Here is a 22,407-nt window from a genome sequence, read left to right as displayed (position 1 = left end):
GGGAATGAGATCTTAAGTGTATGAAAGTTTGGGAGACCTAGTGAGGATTTAACTCCCTTGTCAGACTGGGGAAACGGAGGAATATCTAAATTAGTTGGTAAGTGCATTAGGGGAGAGCAAAGGGAAAATACCATTCCACTGGTAGAGCGATCTGGTACCCACACTGCCTGAAGGGATAATGGGAGCAGAAACCCTCAAGGAATTTAAAATTAGCTCTTAAAGAGAGGTGGTGGACCAGGTGGCTCTTGTCTGTTCTTGAGATGCTATTTATAACACAGAAAGGGGCAATAAGGCTCAGTGCATTCATGCTGGCCCCAAAATGCAGCCAGTAATTTGCTGACCCTTCAACCAGTAACACAATGTCACAGGTTGTACACTGCTTTGGGGCCAGAGTTAGAATCCTGGAAATTTACAGCATGACAGGCCTTTCAGCCCGTTGTTTCCATGCTGCTCGAGAATGGACTTCAGGTTAAATTGCCTTCCTTGCTGTGGCCCTTCACGCACTACCTTCTGAAAATGGTGGGGCCGCTGTATCAATGTTATTTCGCAGATCGTACTTTGCTTGGTGGTTTTACTGGGGCTCAGTGCAAAGAGAGTCAACTCGTGGAAAAAGTAAAACGAGAAGTTCTTAGAGTTGCTTATTTACTGCGGAATGCGTAGCTTGAGATCGAGATGCTACACAGGTCGCCGCAGCGAATTGTGTAAACGGCAGCAGATCACGCTGCTCAGACAGAAAAACAATGTGCCACGTGAAAGAGGCTGAGTGACGTTTGGGATCACACCGTGCTACCCGAGTGGCAGCCTGGGATGAAGGGGCGGGGCCTCGCACTCTTCCGGCAACATAGGTTGCGAGGATAAATAGGAGGCACGGTGCAAGTCTCCCTCTTAATTAAATCCCGCAAAGCAGAGGAGGAAGGCAGGAGGCAAACAAACAAGCAACAGTAGCAGACAAGACTGTGGCAAGTGCGGGTCCAATAAAGTATAGAGGAAGGAGTTGCTTTGAAAAAGAAATTCGCAGCAGCACTCTTGAGCATCGCGACTGCGCAAAACTTTATCAGAGCAAGTGCATCCCTACTTAGAGGAAGCAACGCAGCGTTTTAACAAGGAGAGGAGGCAAAGTTTCCGCTCAAAGTGAAGGGAAAGGTTTGCAGTAACAAGAGTTTAACTTCCCAAGCTCGACCAGGATGCCCTTCTTAGGTCAGGACTGGCGGTCCCCCGGTCAGAGTTGGATCAAAACTGACAGCGGCTGGAAGAGGTCGAAAGATGATGCAAATAATAACGTTGATCCGCTGAACAGGTGAGTGTTTTAAACCGAGGTCGCGGTGTGCGATTCCTTGCGTGTGTTAAATTCAGGTTGAAATTGCTGATGTTAATCCCACGGTTAGGAATTGTCCGGAGGAAGGGGGAGATGGTAAAAGGTGGGTTAATTTAAAGGAGCAACTGGAGGAAATTGTGACGTTATTATAGATTTTAAAAGGTCAAACAGCTCGGGCGGTAGTGAAGGACCCAGAGATAAACAGTGATCCATGTTTCAGGACCTTTCATCTACGTTCTACCGTAACAAAATAACAAATTCAGGGTGACCAAGACCTTAAAGCCCGCAGTTCAGTGATATAAACAAAATTTATTAATTTTGGAAACGAAATAGTTAATGTACGCATTCGCTGAAAACCCTGTAAATAAGTTGAATTGGATCGGCATTCGCATTGAAGGGCGAATGCTTCACATCCGGGTTTCAGTGTGTTTAAAGTATTGTGAGAGTCGTTTTACTTCAATGCATCACTTCTGTAAACGGTTTGAGTTGGATCGTCGCCCGAAACGAATCAGACACCACAAAACCAGAATTTCTTGTCTGTGCGGTGAGTTCGAACTGGCCAGCAAACCGAACAGGGACACAATGGGCACGGTGTAAAACTCCATATTAAAATGCCAGTTCCTTTTAAAAATGCTAAAGTTTTCTCAATGTATCTGCTTGAGGCTTGAAACTAATTACGTTGCTGCTAAAAGTTACAGTGAGTGAAGATTTACTTTGTCTGCCGCTGTATCCCAGTTACATTGTGCAGATTCAAGAAGGCGCCTTCTGCTTTTCATAATGTCAACATCTTTCTTCCCTCGTGATTTACTAATTGTTAATGGCCTTGCACAATAATCACGCGACGCTCGTCAGTTGCGGTAGATGTTTCCATCATTCCCGTCCGGCGGGAGTAAAGTTGGATAAAAATGGTACGACACGTTTCCTCATTGAGATGAAAGGGGTTGTCTTGCAGGAGGAGTTGTTGGCTGACCTTCATGCGTGAGCGCAGGGGGTCTTTGTGATGTGGATGGAACCTCGGCCAACCCCTGTCCACACCTGAATGCTTTCCAGCTGTTGTCATGGTGTGATATTCAGCGCTGCTGGGGATCTTGCCCTGGGTTGTCCAAGTTTGCACGATGAAATCACAAACTGCGTTTCTGTAGCACCTATAGCATTGCAAAGTTGTACAAAAGCATGGAACCTGGCAAAAATGTTCAGGATTAACGACTGTTCAGTGCCATTTCCAAGTACACAAGTCTGCAGGAAAACAAAATATTTGTTACTCAGAATCTATTACAACTCAAAGCAAAAGTGTTAAGATAAAGAACACAATTTAACAAAAACACAAATTATGAATGCATAAGATAGTCTGCCCATAAGGTGATGAGGCACAGGAGTGTCTGTACATTTGGTGACTGGCAGGCAGTGATGGAACAGGCTCTTCCAGACTCTTGAACTGCACTAGCTAGCAACCCTAGCCTAATGCCTAATCACCGGACAGTTTACATTGACCAAATGACCTACTAACTGGTACGTTTTGGACTCTGTGGCGGGCGGGGGGGAACACTAGAGCACCTGAATGAAACCCACATGCACTCAGGAGAGAACGTACAGACTTGCTTGCAAAGGATGCTAGAATTGTACTCTGAACTCCAACACCCTGAGCTGTTCCTGCGCTGGGCTAACCACTACGCAGGCATGGTGCCCACGTGGTGGGTGGAGGTGTTGATTGGGTCTTGGTACTTGGGGAAAGCAACTGTTTTTGAGTCGGGTGATCCTGGTATGGATGCTACATAGCCCCCTCCCCTTGCGGGAGTGGGACAAACGGTCCACGAGCAGTATGGGTGGGACCCTCTATGATGTTACTGGCCCTTTTCTGGCACATTTCTGGACATGTGCTCTTGATGGTGGGTGGGCTGGTACCTGCCGTGTGTTGGGCAGCTTTGAAGACCCATTAATGCTGTTGGACGTGAGGGAATTTTGGGTAGGTGCCAAAGAAGAATACAAAGGAGATGGTGTTAATGATTGTTGTGAGGGAGAGAATTGTGGGGTGTAGAGAGCAGGCTGCAGAAAGCTGGAGAATGTACAGGTGGCAAGAAGTGGACAAGTATAGAGATCTTGTGGTCCTGTGACCTTCATTTACCTCGTTAGCTCACTGTTGCAATGATAGTGCTCATGGAAAGACGTTGTGAGTTTTATCATCTTAGTAAAACATAAATCTGTGGTGTTACCTAAAGGTTGTTTGAAATTGGCTTTTCATTGGATTTTTCCCTACCATTCGTATAATTTCACATTTGTGAGGGGTCATCAAAAAGATGTGCTGTTTACAGAGCTTGCTGATGTCTCCTCTTCTTCCTGCTCCTGTGATTTAATAAGATCTATAGAGACTGCTGGTTTGGCAAGCTGCCAGATCAGGCTGTTGTATCCTGCAGGTTTGCAGTGATGAATGTTGAGATGGCTGGGGAGAAGATAAAGGCCAGTATTAACAAGATGCCCCTTTCAGGTGTTGTTAGGGAGCACTTGTTCAAGACTGGAAGGCTGAAACTTTCCCTAAATGGCCTGTTGGGGATCAGTTGTGGAGTTGTCCAAGATGTGTAAATCAGCCAGGATCATATTACATGGAAGGTTCAGATCTGAGCTCAATAACCAGCTCCTGTTCCCAGACCTTTTGTGTTCCTGTGTTTGTCTGAAATAAGCTTGGGTCAGTCTGTTAGTTTATTTGTTGAGCAGCTGAACCAGTCAGACTAAATAAACTCCTGATTTCAAACCAGATGCTTGGGACAGCTGATCCAGGCAGTGTGGTATTTGATATCACTTGGGTGAACTGCTGGCTGTGAAGGCAAGAGGTAGTCATCTATTGATATTGTACAGATGCTGTTTTCCTTCTGCTTTGCTTTTAGCAAATTTCTACAGACGTACCGTGTGGACCATTCTAACTCGTTACGTCACCGCATGCTATGGCGGATTGGAAAAAGCTGCAGAGGGTTGCAAACTCAGCCAGCTGCATGGGTGCTAGCCTCCCTACCATTGAGGCTTTTTTAAAGGTGATGCCTGAAAACGGCAGCATCCATCAGTGAGGACCCTCACCATCCAGGACATGCCCGCTTTTCATCGCTACCATCAGGGAGGAGATGCAGAAGCCTGAAGGTGTGCTTCTTCCCCTCCAATTTAGATTCCTGAATAATCCATGAACACTGCCTCAAATTTGCTGTTTTTGCACTATTTATATTTAATATTTGTATCGCGTGTGTGTTGAATGCTGGAGGAAATGGGTAAGGGGGAGAATGTGTAAATTCTACCCAGACCACACTGGAGCAGCACTACTCAATATAACTCGGCTCAGGTAAACCCACAATGGGATGATCAGAATGTGGTGTAGAGGCAACAGTCTGCAAAGTACAGCCTCTTCATCTGCCAAGAGTTATTCAACAGCACGTACCAACACTCCAAGCATGAAAATGGAAGGGTGAGGGCAGCCACTTCCAAATTCACTGCGTTGTGGTACCAGCTGGGAAAACCAGCTCTGAGCCCACCTCCCAGCCTCCGTCAGTGCCTCCAAAAAGGGCAAGAGCAACAGGCGTGTGGAGGCGCCACCAGCTGCAGCGTCCTCTCCAAGTCACATACTGCCCATATTTGGAGATGTATCACTGTGGCTAAATCCTGGAACTCCTCAATAACACTGGGAGCATCTTCACCACAAGAACTGCAATGTTTCATGGAGGAAGTTTACCCCCACCTCCTTGGGGCTTTTGGGAATGGTCAATAAATATTGAACTGGACAGTGATACCTACAGGTGAAAATTTAATTTTAAAATTTGGCCGTTGCTTTCATTCTCACCGGATTGAAATCCCATTTTTTTTCCCCCCCTCTCCAGTAGTACTGGAAACACATCCTTTTAGTCAGTTCATGCTTGACAGTGTTGCTTCCACTTCAGTTGTGTGATAGACAACTTCCAATGGGGCCGCTGTTGTTCAGCGGAACAGATGGATGGGATGTTACCCTATCCTTTCACTACCTGTGCATGACCTCTGTTCCTGCGAGAAAGCCCAGAGTGTTAAATCTCCCTCTGAATGCCCCTTCACTCATTATTTAAGGAGGAACCAACCAAGAATTCCTGTGTTACTGAGGATGTTACATTTTCTCAGGAGTTTTTGGGAGCTGCCTTCCTGGCAAACTCTTGTGATAATATGACTTGGAGTAGATTGCCTTTTTCAAGTGTTGAGTACTGGGCATGTGAATTGTGGTCTGCTCACCAGAGCTGGTTGTTGATAATGTCTGCTCTGGAGATATTGCCCTCATAGAGGTCACAGAATTACTCTTTTGATGAATGATTATTTTTAGGATTTTGTAAAGACATGAGTTTTGGTATCTCGCCATTGTTTTGAGGTGCTTGCAACAGATGGTCCTTGTGGCCAAAATTCTTGGGTGGGGGATAGGGAGTAAAAGGATCAAGTCGTTGGGTTTGGGCTTTTGGTCTTTCCCAGACAGATTCCGAAGACTTACCACCTCAATCACTGTGTTGGGCTTACCCATGGATTGGTGGCAGTGACCACCCTCTGGTTGGGAATCCCCTGCAGTAGAGGGGTAGTAAAAAAAAAAACAGGTGAGGTGACCCTCATTCTGTTTGAAAATACTGTCTCCTCTTTCTTCTAGCCTCTAAATTCATTTGCAACTCCTGTAGGCTACAGCAAAGTACAATCTTGTTTGGGTCACCTTGCACGATTATGCAGGATCTTTGAATATACAAGACGGATTGTGCCTGTAAGATGCATAAAGGGGATTTGGTTGCTCTTCTGTCTTGGTTGTTGTGGGCAGTCCTTCCTGAAGGCTGTGATCAGAAAACCCTCCCCACGTAAGTCAGTGATACCTTGAAAATTTATTAACCAACCTTGCCCTCCCCCACAACCCCCCCCCCCCCCCCCAAGAGTTGTTCAGACTAGAAACTTCAGTCAGAACTTGATTGACTTCAGAGAGTGGTCTGGTGAAATGTGGGACATGGACTGGCTGTGGGATTGAATGGTAGGCCAGGGTGATGGGGTGAGGGAAGAACAAGGAAATACAGCTAGTGACACAGTTTGGGTTAACTGCAGATTTTAGATGTGTTATTGATCTGTGGAAACAGTTGTTTTGTTTCAGTTCCTCTCCCCTGCACGGCCCAAAGCTGCCTGCCAGGACCTGACTTTTTAACGACCAGGCTATCTGCCAAAGCAGCTAGCATACAGCCTGCAGAGTAATGTCTTCCAAATTGTTTTCTTCCCCCAACTGCAGATAAGAATGGATGAAGCCCAGTGAGGATTGCTAACGTGGTGCTGCATCATTGCATTCTGATCTGCAGAATAGTCTCTGCTCTTTGTAACCCTTTAAAGCTTGCTCTGAAGTGGTTTGGAGCTGCACTGAACACAGCTGCTATAAATAACTTGCCCACAGAGGCCTGTTTGCAGCGAAATTTTTAAAAATCCCATCTTGAAGGGAACTAGCAGCCAGAACTTGTGAAGTATATTCTGAGTCACGCCCTTCCCCCAACCCAGATAAAGAACCAAGGTTTATGGTGGCCACTTAAAATGTCTGGCAACTTTTCCTTGCTATCTGTTTAATGAAGTGACCAAAGTCTTGAAGTGAAACTTTTTCTTTGTTTCTACATTAAAATTGGGATTTGTAGAACATTTGAACTGTTTGATATGAAGCTCCTCCTAATTTCAGCTCCCTTTTCCCTTGAGTATTTCCAAAGATTACAGACCCCTCTTCTCCTTCTTTGGAAGTTGTGATAATTTCCCAGAACAACTTGTCCTGTACCATGAAATACATCAGTGTTTCACTCCACGAACTGGCTTGTGGCAGTGAAAGTTACCTGATCAGAAGATGAGACAGACAGGCAGACAATAGAGGAAAACCTGCCAGGTAGAAGCTAGCTCTAAAATGGGGTTGAGGTGGTGGTTAATGCCAGCAGATCAGAGTGGTCCTGGAGAAATGACTGAAAGCAGAATGGAGGAGATGCTCGGCTAGCCAGGTAGCATCTGTGTAGAGAGAAACATAAAGGTCCAATGTTAATTCTGCTTTTCTTTCCACAAGAAAGGCAGTGGCTCAGCTGCATCACAGCTCCAGATAATAGTGTTCAGTTCTGACCCTTGGTACTGGCTTTATGGAGTTTTCACGTTCTCTCTCTGTGACCATGTGTCTTCCAGGTGTCCCAAAGACACATGGGTTGTTAGGTTAATTGGTCAGTGTAAATTGCCCTCTGTATGTGAGTGAGTGTAGGAGTCTGGGCAGGAGAATGTGGACAAAATGGGATATTGCTGAGCTAGTATACCCCATATAATAAGAAAATGAAATGTAAGTTGAATTTTTCATAAAATTGTTCATGTTTCACGATGTGTTCCTTTCTATCTTTACACAGTTTCTGCAATGAAGAATTTAATAAGGAGAACTTTTTGAACAATGTTGAGTACGATTTGATGACAAAAAAAAGAAAGGATCTTTTGAATAATAATACGAAAATCCAATGTGAGTCTTGGTCTTTTTTTGTAGACAGAAGCTTTTTAATTTGATAAAGCTGTTCTTCCAGAGTGCAGGGTTAGATGCTCACACTTTCATCTTGTGAATCAATACCTTGAGCAGCAAAATGGTGGCTGTGTTCCCAGTTTAGGACTCGGAGTGACCCACAGTCAGATGTTGGGTTTTGGGCAATGTGTTAAATTTGGGGGTCCCTTTCCCATTGACTCAAGTTGTAATGATATTCTTGACGGAAAGCAGTGGAGTTCTGACCAATAACTATCCCTCAACCAATGTCACTTAAACAAGTTACCATGATATTGTCACATTACTTTTGTTGGATAGTGCTATGTGCATTATCTGCCATTTTTTCCCCACCTGCTTTCAAGACAGTCCCTTGGGTTTGAGGATGCCATGCTTTCACTCAGTTTTGGTGGGTTTTGAGATGAATATGTTAACTACAGACTCAGTGGGCAGGTGAAATTTGATTTGCAGTTTGTGAGGTGGTCATAGCATAAGTACTCTATGCTCCCTGTGCACAGACAATAGTACCTCAGTTGAATGGCAGTGGGAGTGACTATGGAAATGCATATCAGGGTTTCAGATCCATACTATATATAGGTTATATTTCCTTTATCTCTGGAGGGCAGCAGATTTGGTCCTAAAGAAGCAGATGTAACTCTATTGATCTTGACTAAAATAGTTTTAAACCTCCTGAGACGTGGTTGGGATTATATCAGTGTCTTTGCTGTGTCCTTGCCATTTTGAGCTGAGAGGGTTACTGTCAGGTTCAAGAGGAAGTTAGATGGGTGGGTGTTAAGGATATTAAATGGTTGGTAAATTAATGTCTCAGATTTCCTGTTTGTTTATTGACTTACTCCTGGTTCCCCACCTGTAGGCTGTTCCCCACATGACCAGCAGGCTGGTATACTTCTGGTTTAGCATGCAGACAGGGTTGTCTGTACTTGTGCTAAGCATCCCTGATGGTTTTTATTTACAGCACAGAAACTGACCATTCAGCTCAACTGTCTGTGCTAGTATTTCTGCCCTGCTTGAAAGTTCTGCACTCCAATCTCCACCAGCTTCCACCCCTTTCTCCCTCCATTATATCCAACTTCCCGTAAGTGCACCACTGCTCAATTCCTCTCTGTAGGAGGGAGTTCTGCATTTTCCCTGCCTTTTTTTTTTTGGATTAAAGTTTTTGGAAATTCCCAATTGGATTTGTTCATAACTACATACTGATTATCTCTAGCTGTGATCTTGATGTAAGTGGAAACATCTTCCTCACATTCAACTAATCTTGGATATTTTCCAAGTTATTAGTCTTGAGGTGATCATTGTAACCTTTCCCCTATTCCCAATGGTGTAATTTCTTTTCTGGTACCTTTTTAAATCATTTGCATTCTGCAAGAGTTGATGCTTAAGCTCATCTCAACTATAAAGTGCACTGCAATCTCCATACTGAATAGTACATTCCCCAGATATGTACTAAGTAGCTTCCAACAATGTATAAGGATATGTTTTGTCTAAGTGTGCAATGATGTTATTGTCTCTGAATTTCTCTGACACTGATAATGGAGCATGATTGGTTGTGAATCATTTTGTATTGCTCAAACAAGTGACACTGAAGTTGCTTGAACTGATAGAAAAAGTATCAGAATATGAATTGTTAACATTGTAACATGCTTTATTACTTTTGCTATTGTCTAAAAATACCAGTGTAGTGTACTTTCCACAGGAGAGTGCAAAATTAAGTCAGAGTACTTGCATTGAATGTCCTTGGTCCAAAGGTTACTCAAGGTTACAAGTTGCCAAGGCTGGAATATGATACCCACTATAGAATAATTCTCCATGTTCTAGCAGTGCCGGTCAGGTGAAGGATCCAGTGGGCAGTTTGCAAACGGATTAATGCTCTGGAGATGCTAGGCTATCGACGGGGGAAAAAGAGGGGGTTTGGGTCTACTTGAGTTGCGCTTTGGAAAAGCCAGCATGGTCTCTGCTCCATGATGGTCTGTTCTTCAGAGATGCTTTGTTGTTAATTGTCCTTCATGAAATGATGTTGATGGAGATCAGTGGGAGAACATGAAATGTAAGGGATTGGACTTTGTTTTGACCCAGTCTAAGCCCATTTACTTGGCCTCACTAAAAACGTAATGTCATAAATTGAGGACGTGCAAAGCCAGAGTTGGTGTCAATGTAAAGAGACTGATCACGTGATAATTGGAACAAGAGAAAATCAGAATTGGCACAAATGGGCCCATTAGCCCACTGAGTCCAGGTCAATCATACTTGCACAAATCCTACTGTAACATTTTATTCTCATGTTTGGGGAGGGGGGAGCACCTAAATAAAATTCCACTTCAAAATTTAAATAAAATTATAATAATAATCACATTCATTGTTTTGGAAACCAAACTGCATTTGCTTTGGCAATTACTGCAGTATAATAAAGTCTGCGATCTTTATCTTTGCTCTCAGATTTTCACCATGATACTTGGATCTCAGTTCACAAAGGAAGCACAAAGGAGGTGAGTAATACACTGTTGTATTATGTGAACGGCTGCATGGTCAAAGCCTCTGTTCTAATCCTACCCCATTGCTGGATTTAACAGTCTCTTCGTTTCTCCTAGCGCCACGGATATTGCACCCTGGGTGAGGCCTTTAACCGCCTGGACTTCTCCAGTGCTATTCGAGACACACGAAGATTCAATTATGTTGTCCGGGTAGGTGGGTCTTGCATTTCTACTGAACTGAATTTCTGCCCTTTGCTACCTCATTTATTATTTATTTCCATTTTGCGTCATGGCACTAACTCATTATCACTATTAATTCTTGATTAAACTGGCAGTAGAAGCAGTAATTCCATCTCCTGAGGCAGAATGGAAATGTACTGCTTTGTAACTGGATCTGCTTGTCGGATGCAAAGCAAAGTGGCATCGTGAATTGCATCAATTCTATAGTTGAAGTACTCATTTTTCTAAAGCATCTACTGTTTTGTGTCAAGGTCTGACGGATCAGGGATGATTGTATGGGCTAGAACTGTCATCTCTGGGAGGCTGAAAGCTGATCTGATTGAGATTTTGAAGGGCATTTGTTAGGGTATTGGCACAGTGGAGATTTCCACTTGTGGGAAAGCTGAACAAGAGGTTGCTGATAAGTCCAATTGGAATTTGCAAGAAATCTTTCCCTGGAGTGTTGGGAGGTGGTGGTGTTTGTTCCCACAGGGAGGGCTGAGGCAAAGAGTGTTGCATCTAAGAGAAAGCTACTGGTACATGGTTTGGGGAAGGAAATGGAAGTTTCTGCGATTGGAATGAGTAAGAGGAGGCACATACAAACAAAAACACTGGACTAGTTCTGTCGTAGAGGCTAGGTTGAAGATTCAGTACCTCTGCTTTTCCTTTAAATGAGATGTTTTACTGACTAGCAGCTTGTAATCCCATGAAATACCTCATCATTTTGTGAAGTCTGGCTGCTTCAGGGGGTCGACGAGAATGTGGGGAGAGTAGATTACAGGGGAAATGAGTAGGAAATGGGAACGCTTGGAAAGCTGTACGAATTGAATGGTTTGCTCACGTTATGAGGAAGGATAAGACTCTCAGGACAGTTATTTGCTGCTTGTCCATGGTTTTTGTAAATGTTAGTAGTACCGAAAACTTTGAAGCTAATGTTTGTGCTGGTTACCCTTCGACTGGTGAAGGGCTTTGTTACCCTGAGTCATACCAACAGCAGCCCTGACTGCCGATCATAAATCAAGTCATCGTGACAAGCAGCAAAGCCGGCAGCTGATTACAGTATCCAGTATGCGCTGTGCTGATGGAAGTGGAACTGTTCGGAATTCCTGCTATGCTCCCAACCCCATGTGTCTTGTGACTAATTGCAAAACGTTGAAACAGGAGTCAAATTCACTGATCTTTGTATTGCAGCCCTGATAGTGCAGTGGTGGTGGAGTGGTGGCATTATGCTTTTTTCTTTTAAAGAAGGAGCTTGTTTTGACAAACAAATTTTCACAATGCGATGACGTCCCAGAGAGTCCACGCACTGCTTTCCCGTCACTGTTGGGAAATGAAGCAGCTCGTTGGTGCATGGTAAACTCCAGGGACAGAGGCTAATGATCAGATGATGATTGAACAAATAATTATTAATTGGTTTATTATTATCACGTATTGAAATGCATTGAACAAATTGCTTTGCATGGTGTAGATGCAGATAATTCCCAACAAGTATTTCAAGATAGTACAAAAGATAAGTGCAATAGCAGAATTCAAAATATTATAGAGCAATGCAGCAGATACAGGCTCTTTGACTCATGTCCTTTCAAGCCCTTCACCTCCATGTACCTACCCAAGTGGGTTCTTAAATCTACCACTTTCTCAGGCAGCTTATTCCATACATTCACAACACTGTTAGGAAGGGGGCAGGATGCACCAAAGCAGCTTCTCGGGTTCCTTTGAATTCTTTGCCCTCTCACCCTGAACTATTGTGCCTAGGTTTGAGACTCCCCTACCTTGGGGAAAAGACTGTTATCATCCAGCTTATCAATATCTTTCAGAATTAAACATTTCTCCCAAGTTTCAACAAATAAAGACCTACCCTGGCCAACCTCTGCCTACAACTTGAGCCCTTCTCATCCTGGCAATATCCTTGTAAATTTTCTCTCATTCGTTACAAAGAAAGTGCAAGGGCCGCTATGAGTTGGATTGAGATCAAGATCTCATCCTCGTTGAAGAGGTCTGTTTGAGAGTCTTGGAACAGCAGGACAGAAGGTGTCCTTCATGTTCTCAAACTTCTGGAGGAACAGCTGATGGACAAAATCTGTTGGGGAAGAAGGAATTGTCAATGTTTAAATCGATTCTGCATCAGATTAAGAGTGGGAAGGAAAGACGGCCAGTATTGGGGCAGGGTGGGACGGTGAGACATCCCCATGGGTGATGGAGAACCATGGAAGATGATAGGCAGGTAGAGCAGGAAGGGGAAAGGTAGATTTCGGACACAGGATGATGGGTGGAAGCAGACAATAGAAAAAATGTGTAGTGCTGGCTAACTTGGTTGGAACTCCATGCTTTGATGGAAAAAGTGCAAAATAATTTATGCTCACTTGTGGGAGCATTGCCTCAGTTGGCCAACTCAGTGCTTCACTCCCCTATACTTAATTTATTGGAGTGTTGTGTGGATTTTTCTTGATTTATAACTATCTGGAAGTGTGTCCAAGGTGTACGTTTAACTTGGACAAAATATAGTCTATCCTGCTTGTAAACTGAGATTGCCATTTTATGCTATAATGAGGATGTGGTCTGATTAAGGCAAGTGGTTTGGAGTTTGGCTTGGCTGTGCTTTCCATGTGTTCAGTAGTAAGTAAGAACTAGTACACATTGTACCATTTGCTCAATCTTCATAAGCAGCCAAGAATTAATGATATTCACTTTCCCCCTTTCTTGACCCTGTCTCTGGGCACCTGATTGGTGCCCTTTCGGATTAAAAGCTTTGGAAACCTGTAGCCACCAGGTGGTGTGACCCAAAGTGCCATGTTTGAACAGCTGCATGGTTTTGCCTTGCTAGAGTGACACCAATTCATTTTCCATTTGCAGTTGCTGGAGCTCATTGCGAAATCCCAGCTCACGTCCCTCAGTGGGATTGCCCAGAAAAACTACATGAACATTCTGGAGAAAGTTGTGCAGAAAGGTAAGAATAAAAGCAAAAAGAAACAGCTCCCTAGCTTTATGGAGTTCTACTCCACATTCCACTTCATTGCATCATGTTATCCTATTCCTCTCTATTCTCGTATCCAGATTTTCCTTAATCCCATCAGTTGTGTTCATCTCTATATCTTGTCAAGGGAGCAAGTTCTGTCCACAACTAAAATTTCCATAAATATCTCAGTAAATATGTTATTTTTTTGTTTGCATCTGACCCAGTGTTTTTACATCCTGTTGATAAAACATCTGACCTGGGTTTTATCAACAGGATGTAGAGGCACTGGGTCAAATGCATGCAAAAAAAATCATAATGTATATTTACTGGGATGTTATGGAAATCTCAGTTAGGTGTGGGAAAGACTGAAAAGGCTGGGGCTTGTCACTCTGGAAAGAAGGCTGAGGATAGACAAGAGTATTTAAGATTTATGAAAGTGATTATTTAAATATAGAGAAAATGTGCATGAAAGTGGGGCAAGAGCTCATGAATGTAAAGAAAATTCTTCCTGATCCAGTTGAGAGAAACTTCCCCAGAGACAGAACTTGCTCCCTTGACAAGAGATCGAGGTGAATGTATGTGATGGGATTAAGGAGAATTTGCATACACGTTACGGGGAGAAGGATAGGAGAAAATGATGGAGTGAAGTGGGATGTGGAATAGAACTACATAAAGCTAGGGAGCTGTTTATTTCACATATTTGTACTAATAAATGGATATTTGCTAAAGCTGATCTCCAGCATGAACTGAACTTGATTCTAATGGGATATTAAGAATACAAGTCAGTATACAGGTTTGAAATGAACAGATAAATCTCCTAAATTCTGCTGATAAGTCCCAAGCAGGCAGCCCCTTGCCTGTGGACAATCTGAGGGGAAAATGACCCCTCAGCATCTTTGTGAAATTGCCACTCTTTCTTGTAAGTTCCAGTCAGTTTCAGCCATTTTTCCAGGACCTAAGTTTGCCATTATTCTAACAGTGGAAAACTACCATGAATGATGGTGTCTACTTACATTCTTGTGGTTAAGGGATGAAGATGGCATTGAAAATTCACTGTACAGTTGTTACATCCTGCTGTGGAAATTCACTGGTGTGGAGCTGTGGATAAGGAGCAAACTATAACCTGTGCATTGATGAAAGAACCATCAGCAACCACTAAATCTTTTTTAAAGGACAAGCTCTAAATATTAAGAGAAGGATAGGATTTAATTGAATTGTTTCCAAACATAAATAGTAGCTGGTCATATAATGAAGATCTTACTGAACATTTTAGCATTCAGTAAGCCTGAAATTCATTTTTACTGTTCCATCTGTCCTTAACCATAAAAACAAAAATTGCTCATACGTTGGACAAAATCTGTGGGGAGGAATAATGTTAATATTTTGTCGGACCTTTATCATTTGATTCTTGGATGCTGAGCGAATTCATCCATTTGATAAACACATCATTCTCCACAATTTTCACCATCTCCTAAGGGATCCTACCACTAAACACATCTTTACCGGCCCACCCCCCCCCCCACTTTACACTTTCCGCAGGTATCACCCCCTCTGTGATTCTATTGTCCATTCATCCCTCCTGGCACATCTCTGCAAGTGGCTTAAGTTCTACACCTGCCCTTTCACCACCTCCCTCATTTCCATTCAGGGTTCTATACAGGCCTAACAGGTGAGGTAATACTTCACATGCAAATCTGCTGAGATTGTCCATTGTATCCAGTGCTCCTGATGTGGCCGCCTCTACAATAGTGAGACCCATCGTGAGTTGGGGGATAGCTACAGCAAGCACCTACGCTCCATCAGCCAAGAGTGGAAATTGCCAATGGCCCAATACTTAAATTCTTGTTCCAACCATGGCCTCATCGTGGCATCCTTGAGGTGGAGGAGCAACGCCTTGTATTCCGTCTGGGTTGCATCCAACCTGATAGCATGAATATCAATTTTTCCTTCCAGGAAAGAGATTTCTTTCTCTCCCTCTGCTCTCTTCTATTTCCCACTCTGGCCTCATACCTCTTCTCATCTGCCAGTTACCTCCCCCGGTGCCCCTCCTTCCCATTCTCCTATGGTCCCTTCTCCTCTGTTATCAGATTCACACCCACCTGGCTTCACCTATCACCTAGATATTCTTCCCCCTCTCTCCACCTTTTTATTTTGGCATCTCCCCACTTCTTTCTAGTCTTGAAGGTTCATAGCCTGAAACGTCAACTGTTTGTTCATTTGCATGGCCTGAGTTTCTCCATTTTTTTGCATGTTGCTTTTGATCCATCTCAGTTGTGAATATTCTTAATAACTGGAGAATTCCAAAAACTTAACCTACTGGCTGAAGAAATGTTTTCTTGGTCCTTAATGGGCCTTGTCTTGAGTAACAGTTCATCTGAAAAGTCCACAAAGATTGTTCTAAAGCAGGAGTTCCCAACCTAGGGTCCACAGACTCCTTGGTTAATGGGGCATAAAAAAGGTTGGGAAACCGCGGTTCTAAAGGAACACTTCTTAAAAAGAATCCAGAATTAACTATAGCAAGTACTTCGCATTTTTTTGGCGAGATATTCAGCTTGACTTATTTTGAAACTAGCATTGTTGCGGCTTCCCGGTTCTGTAGCCACCTCCAGCCTTGCAGTTTTTTTCCTGCAACCCCAACAATGATAACACTTTTCATGATGCACTGTTTTCTAATATTAAGAATTTTTTTTCATTTCAGTGTTAGAAGACCAACGTGATATCCGGCTAATTAAGGAGCTGCTCAATAGTCTGTACGCCACCATTTGTGCTCTGGTCAAAGGCGTAGGGAAGTGTGTCCTGGTAGGAAATATAAACACCTGGGTCTACAGAATGGAGGTCATTCTTCACTGGCAGCAGCAGCTGAACAACATGCGGATCATCAGGGTAAGTGGTGGGCAAGCAGGAACTCTGGAGGTCCAGCCACTGGTCTACCCAACAATAAGACTGTAACACGGGAGCAGAATCAGGCCATACAGCCATCTGATCTTCTCTGATGTTCAATCATGGATGACTTAAATCCCATTTTCCTGCCTTCCCCTGATCCTTTTTGTTCTTGCTAACTAAGAACCTATCAAACTTTGCCTTTAAATACACCCATTGTTTTGGCCTGCAAAGCCCTCGGGTAATAAATTCCCCTTGTCAACTCCAATTTTCTGCAGACCCAATGTTATTCAAAATCTCTGTACTCCCATTGCTTATCCTCCAATTTTACTTATCCACCATTGATTTGATAGAAAAATTTCCCTGGTATTAAGGCTATATCATCACACAAGTTTTACAGGTTTATATTTTTTTTAAAATCTATGATTTTCTTAAATCATAGATGTCAGATTTCCATTTTAAATCCAAGCTTTTAGAACAGAACAAGGATCTGTGTTAAAGCTTTACCAACGTGTTGTATCTTTCAAACGTCAGGGCCCTTTATCATTTGGATTCTTTGTGTCCGGTCTGGCTGCATCACCGTGTGGTATGGATGCCGCGAGGCATTGGACGCAAGACCCGAAAGATAACAGTTTAAAAACCTCTGAGAGAATCATTGGGGTCTTCTTTTCCGCCCCCCCCCCCCCCATTTGTGACACTTACCAGGAGTACTGAGACACTGAGCTGAAGGGCTTGTTCCTGTGCTGTATGCTCTGTTAGCTGGGAGCTAGTGCGAATCGGCAATCATAGGATATGGTGTCTGTAATGTTGTACTTGAGATCTGAGGCCTGGGGTCTTAAACTTTTTGTTTTGTTTCACAGCCTCTGAATACAGGAATGACCCTCACAGACCTCCCCATGTGCCTGCAATTGAACATCATGGAGAGGTTGTCTGATGGGCGAGATATTGTCAACCTTGGTCAGGTGTCGCCTACCTTGCAAGTGCTGAGTGAGGACAGGCTTCTGTGGAAGAAACTATGCCAATACCACTTCACAGAGCGCCAGGTACAGCAAGCCAAGTCACTGCCAAGCTTCAAATTAAAACATCTTCGTTTGGATATTGCTTATGAATGGACTCTACTCCTATTTACTTGTCATTTTTATGTCTATTGTAGATTCGCAAACGCCTCATTTTATCTGAGAAGGGGCACTTGGACTGGAAGAAGATGTACTTTAAACTTGGGAGGTGCTACCCAAAGAAAGAACAATATGGGGACACGCTCCAGTTCTGCAGACATTGCCACATCCTCTTTTGGAAGGTAGAGCAAAGCTTCACAAATACATGGGTTTCGATTATTATCCTTGCACCGTAACAGTTAGTTTCCTACTGTTGTCTTAAATTTCAGCATAGAAGATCTAGAGGCAATTGGGACCCAACAATGTGTCAATGCATTCAAATGCATCGTTTTGACATCCACGGGTCCAGTATTCTTGGATCTACTACATGTTCAACATTGGGGAATAAAGAAGGGTCACATGTTTGGCATAGCATCCACCACCTGAAATGCTGATTCCCTGCACGACCAGCACACAGTGGTTGCACTGTAGACCATCCACAAGATGTACTGCAGCTGCTTCCTAGGCTACTCCAACAGCACCACCCAAATCTGTAACGTCTACCACAAAGAAATGCAAGGGTAGCAGGCACACACGTACACGATCCTCTGTAGGTTCCGAAGTCTCAACCCAAGAATGACCTGCTTGAGAAACTCAGCAAGTGGGCAGCATATGTGGAAGCAAAAGGATAGTCTGTCTTTCAGGTCAAGACCCTGCACCAGGAATCCATCAGATTATTTTCCCCCGCTGAAACTCATTCCTGACCCGAAACATAGACTATCCTTTTCTCTCCACAGATGCTGCCAGACATGCTGAGTTCTTTAGCAGTTTGCAATTTCTCCCCCTTTGCTCCAGATCCCAGCATCTGCAGTCTCCCAAGTCCCATGCCATCCTCGCTTTGTCACTGCTCTTTCATCATCCCTGGGTTGAGAATCCTGGAAAATCATTCACCAACAACATCTTTACTAGAAGGACGGCATTTCTTCAAGAAAATGACTCCATGCCAGAAGCAGGGTAGTTGGGAAAAGGGACATAAATGCTGGCTTTGCTGTTCTATGAATAATGAAACCACAGGATACTGTTAGTAGCTAATGGCCGCCATGACCGTAAGTGAGACGGGTCCTTGTCCAAAAATTTGGACAATCACTTTGAGTGCAACATTGTTAAATGTTTGGTTGTTTCAATAGAATGTATAACTGGGGTCTCCAGCTGCTGCCTTGATTGAACCAATGTAAACAGATCAATTGTCTTATTATAATGCCTTTTGTAGGAGCTTGCTGTGTGCTATTTGGTGGATGTGCTCTGTATGCTGCAACAATGGCTACACTGCAAAGTACTTTGTTATAAAACAATGGGAGATGCCTAACAGATATATCAGGTACTATATGTAGGTCAATAACAAGTTCATTTCATGCTTTGCTTTCAGGATACGAATCATCCTTGCACGGCCAATGACCCTGATGGTTCTTACACTTCTATTTCACCCCTTGAATTCATCAGCCTGTTCAAGTTCTGAACTTGAGAAAATTCCAGAAGGTTTCAAGTCTGGAAGGGATTCTTGCTGTGCCTTGAGAACTGAGATACCAATTTTGTATACTTGGCTTTTACCAATGTAAATACTGTACAATAATATTTATACTTTCCTTTTTACACTGAATCTGTAATAGAAGTGGTTTAAGTTTTTATATATATATATATCACAATAAAATTATGGTGTGTAAATATTGCTTGAGGTAATTCTGGGAGTAGAAATTTACTGAGGCACTATCTCGAGGAGAGTCGAGATGCCAGATAGGAAGCAGTTGCTCCTAAAATGGGACTGATGTGCATTGTGGTGGCAGTGTATAGGAAGAGTCCCCATGTACAGTTTTTGGTTAATCGTGCAAACAGTTAATAGTATGTTTCTGCCATAGCAGAAACATCCTTTTGCATTGATTTGTCGATTTTTAAGATGCACATGTTCCATAGCATGGATTAGGTTAGTTCCTACCATACTTTCTTGGTTGCTGAGATATTGCAGAAGTAATCTACACTGCCTTTAAGTTGGTTTCTTCACCCATCTGATCTCAAGTTGTCAGTAACGTTGACTATAAACTTGAGCTGCAGAAGCTTCTGAACCAGTTTTCGAACAAAGAAGTTATCAACTGAATTTTTTTTTTTCTCTCTCTAACTTGGTAAAGCTACTGATTCAGTGCCTGAGTTCTCTGGAAAGCCTCCTATCTCATTCTCACACAAGGTGTGATCCTTACATGGTAATGTGAAGGTTTTTTTGGATGTCTGATTGAACAGTGGCAGAGTGCAGCAGACTGTTTTGCACTTGAGCTTAGTTCTGTCTGAGTAACTTTAATTGCTGTTAATATAGCTATTATATTTGTACTTTTTTATGATACATTATCAATAAGTTGAATGTAGAGAGTACCGTCTTGGTGATCCTGTATCTAACTGCTTTGATGGCTTTGAATTGAATATGAAGAAATCGTGTTTTTTTTTATTTTGTAAGAAGCACAGGATTGGAGAGTGATAGAACAGAGGTAGTAATTTTTCAATTGTAATCAGCATTGAACTCCCAGCCATATCCATGATCTGGCATAGGGCAAATCTTTAGTACTGAAAGAAGTGGGGGAGGGGGTGTTCCCCAAAATCTTAGCTTCTCCACAAAGAAGGAATTCCCCTCAGAGATTGGCGGGGTGGGGTGGAGAACAATCAGTGTTGGCAGGAATGGAGTGGAGATGGTAGGTCCAGTATTGGACTTAGAGATCTTAAGAGATTTTTGTTTAGGCCAGTGGAACTAAGCTTGCATTGGTAGCTGTTTGGTAAGTGGGCTGATGTAGAGACCTACTCCTGATTGGCCTTGGGTGGCTCTTGATATGAAAGCTCTGTATTCACCCTCTATCTTAGATGCCCACTCTACAGAAGTTGAGACTCGAAACTGCTCACTGAATGCTGGCAATTCTGGGAGGAAAAATTAAGGCTTTTAAAAATAATTGTTTTGCAGATGTCTCAACCCTTTTAGTTTTGTACTATAATCAATGGGTGGAGGTGAATCTGATAAGCTATCAAGGTTGTTAAATCAAGTAATAGTAATTTCTATTTGTTATGTTGATGGATTTGATATGTGATTACTGGTTTGGGTAGGGTGTGTTGCAAAGTTGTGAAGAAAGTAATAGGAATATGAAAAGCTTCAGTAACCTTTTTGCAAGAAGAACTGGGTAGTGAATGGACAGAAGTATCCCATATCCTGTCATAAATTTCAATGGGAAACCAACGTGAGAAGTAAACTTTGGGTTGTTTCCATATAAGACAGTCACAGCTGAGGCAGTAAACTGAGAATGTGCTATGGAGATATTCAAAGCTTGTACATTTTAAATGGCTTTAATTGGATCAGTAACAATGCTACTGCTAACAGTACTACTGGAATTCCATAAGGCTTTAAGTGTAGATGCTCCCAAATGTTTAACTGCTTTCATTAAAAATATTTCCCCTCAATACAAGTCTTTTGTTTTAAGTCTTATAGAAGCAACTTAATATATAATCTCAAGCAAGTAAGCTTCAGAATGAGCATTGGAAACTTGGTTTCATTTCAAAGCCAACCCAAGTTCTGCAGTACACACACACTTGCAATCTTTTCGTCCACCTGAGTTCCCACAACTGCCCTGACTGAGGTGCCAAGACTTGCTTGCTCAAATTGTCAGATGGTCAGAACTGAAAATTCTTAGTGTGAGGATAGAGATTGTTGGAGAGCTTGGCTTTTGCTTTCTCACAGATGGAAAGGAGTATTACTTAGTCCTTCGATCTCTGATGCATGTGGGAAGGTTTCAATGTTGGGGATAAGGTTCGATTGTTTGCAATATTGTTGGCTTGCAAAGTGAAAATGGAGATATAAAACAGGATGTCAACTTGCTGTGGCAGGTTTTACATCATTGTGCAAAATCAATTCTACTTTACTGTAGTAGTTGCAGGACAGTTTACAGACTGAACTTTCTAAGGATTCATTCCATAGTATTAGCTTCAGAAGTCACACCATTAGGTTATCTCAAGATTTGCATGAGATCCTCCAACATTTTACTGGGCACAGATGACAATACACCTCACAGAAGGTAACCTACTAAAACTGCAGTGGATTTTCAAAATGTGCATTGAGAAGGTGGGCAGGAACCCCAGTCATAGTGACAAGTCTAGAATTGTGTGATGAAACATTTATTATCTTTCCAGTAAAATCCTTTAAAATTCATTCTTAGCGAAATACAAGATTTGCTTTGGCTACTGCAACTGGTTGAAACTGTTTACATCAGCAATTATTTGTAAAAGACTCAGATAAGACAGTTCATGGATTAAGTATTACCAGATTTGGTCACACAAGAGAAACCAGTTCCTATCTCGAAACTGCAGTTTTCATCAAGATAATTTGGTTTCTACTTTTTCCTAGATGAAGTTTGTGCATTAGTGTAAACCAGACAGCAAGAGGCCACATTGGCTTGAGTAGAAAGAAATAAGTATGGAGAAATGCTAGGTAGTTTTGGGACTTGTGATTGATCATTGCGCACTCATTTTCTACTTTAATACTTGTTTCTGTGAAAGTTAGAAATTTTTGTGTCATCATGCATTTGAAGTATTGCTTGTCTTCAGTATATAGTCATTGACACAACCTTTTGTTGCATCTACACAAAACTTCTGAATATCTGTAACATGATTTTGTGATGTAAAATACTATGCAGTTTTTTAATTGGTATCTTTTTAATAAATGATATCTTTTGAAATTGGTTTGTGACAGCATCTTCAATTTGCATGTATGAAAGCCCTGTCCTTCTAGACTGGTCATTTAGGTTAAAGATTCCCAACCTTGTTGATGCCATGGACCAATGCCATTAAGTAAGGGGTTCATGGATACCAGGTTGTGAACTTCTGAATTGAATGTGAACAGCTTTGTCTACTTTAAACCCAACATACCAGAGTACATATTC

At 42.5% G+C, this 22,407-nt stretch overlaps 2 protein-coding genes across 5 annotated transcripts in view; one reads left to right on the top strand and one right to left on the bottom strand.

The window, feature by feature from the left end:
• The first annotated feature begins 869 nt into the window (after positions 1-869).
• On the top strand, positions 870-22,203 carry fbxo32 (F-box protein 32). Of its 2 annotated transcripts, none has more exons than XM_073050387.1 (9): positions 870-1,297; positions 7,690-7,796; positions 10,263-10,312; positions 10,415-10,507; positions 13,370-13,463; positions 16,171-16,355; positions 17,213-17,395; positions 17,506-17,649; positions 18,873-22,203. In XM_073050387.1, the coding sequence occupies exons 1-9, from the start codon at positions 1,185-1,187 to the stop codon at positions 18,960-18,962; spliced, it is 1,059 nt and encodes a 352-aa protein (XP_072906488.1). In that variant the 5' UTR covers positions 870-1,184; the 3' UTR covers positions 18,963-22,203. The 2 variants fall into 2 exon arrangements, with proteins under 2 accessions (XP_072906488.1, XP_072906497.1); XM_073050396.1 differs by lacking the exon at positions 870-1,297 and adding an exon at positions 4,237-4,441.
• Positions 1,605-22,407, bottom strand: part of ntaq1 (N-terminal glutamine amidase 1) — a 70,100-nt gene continuing 49,297 nt past the window's right edge. Inside the window, exons 7-8 of one of the 3 annotated variants that reach the window (XM_073050408.1) lie at positions 14,486-14,570; positions 1,605-2,551 (exon numbers count right to left, since the gene is read on the bottom strand). In XM_073050408.1, coding sequence (XP_072906509.1) covers positions 14,523-14,570 — 48 coding nt within the window. In that variant the 3' untranslated portion in view covers positions 1,605-2,551; positions 14,486-14,522. Of the gene's footprint in view, positions 2,552-11,802; positions 12,597-14,485; positions 14,571-22,407 lie in introns of those variants that run through there. The other 2 variants (XM_073050425.1, XM_073050416.1) reach the window with 2 other exon arrangements.

Source organism: Hemitrygon akajei, chromosome 1 (genome assembly GCF_048418815.1).
Source record: "Hemitrygon akajei chromosome 1, sHemAka1.3, whole genome shotgun sequence".
NCBI lineage: Eukaryota > Metazoa > Chordata > Chondrichthyes > Myliobatiformes > Dasyatidae > Hemitrygon > Hemitrygon akajei.
The sequence above is the reverse complement of the archived record's forward strand: the minus strand, read 5'-3'. Positions and strand labels throughout refer to the sequence as shown.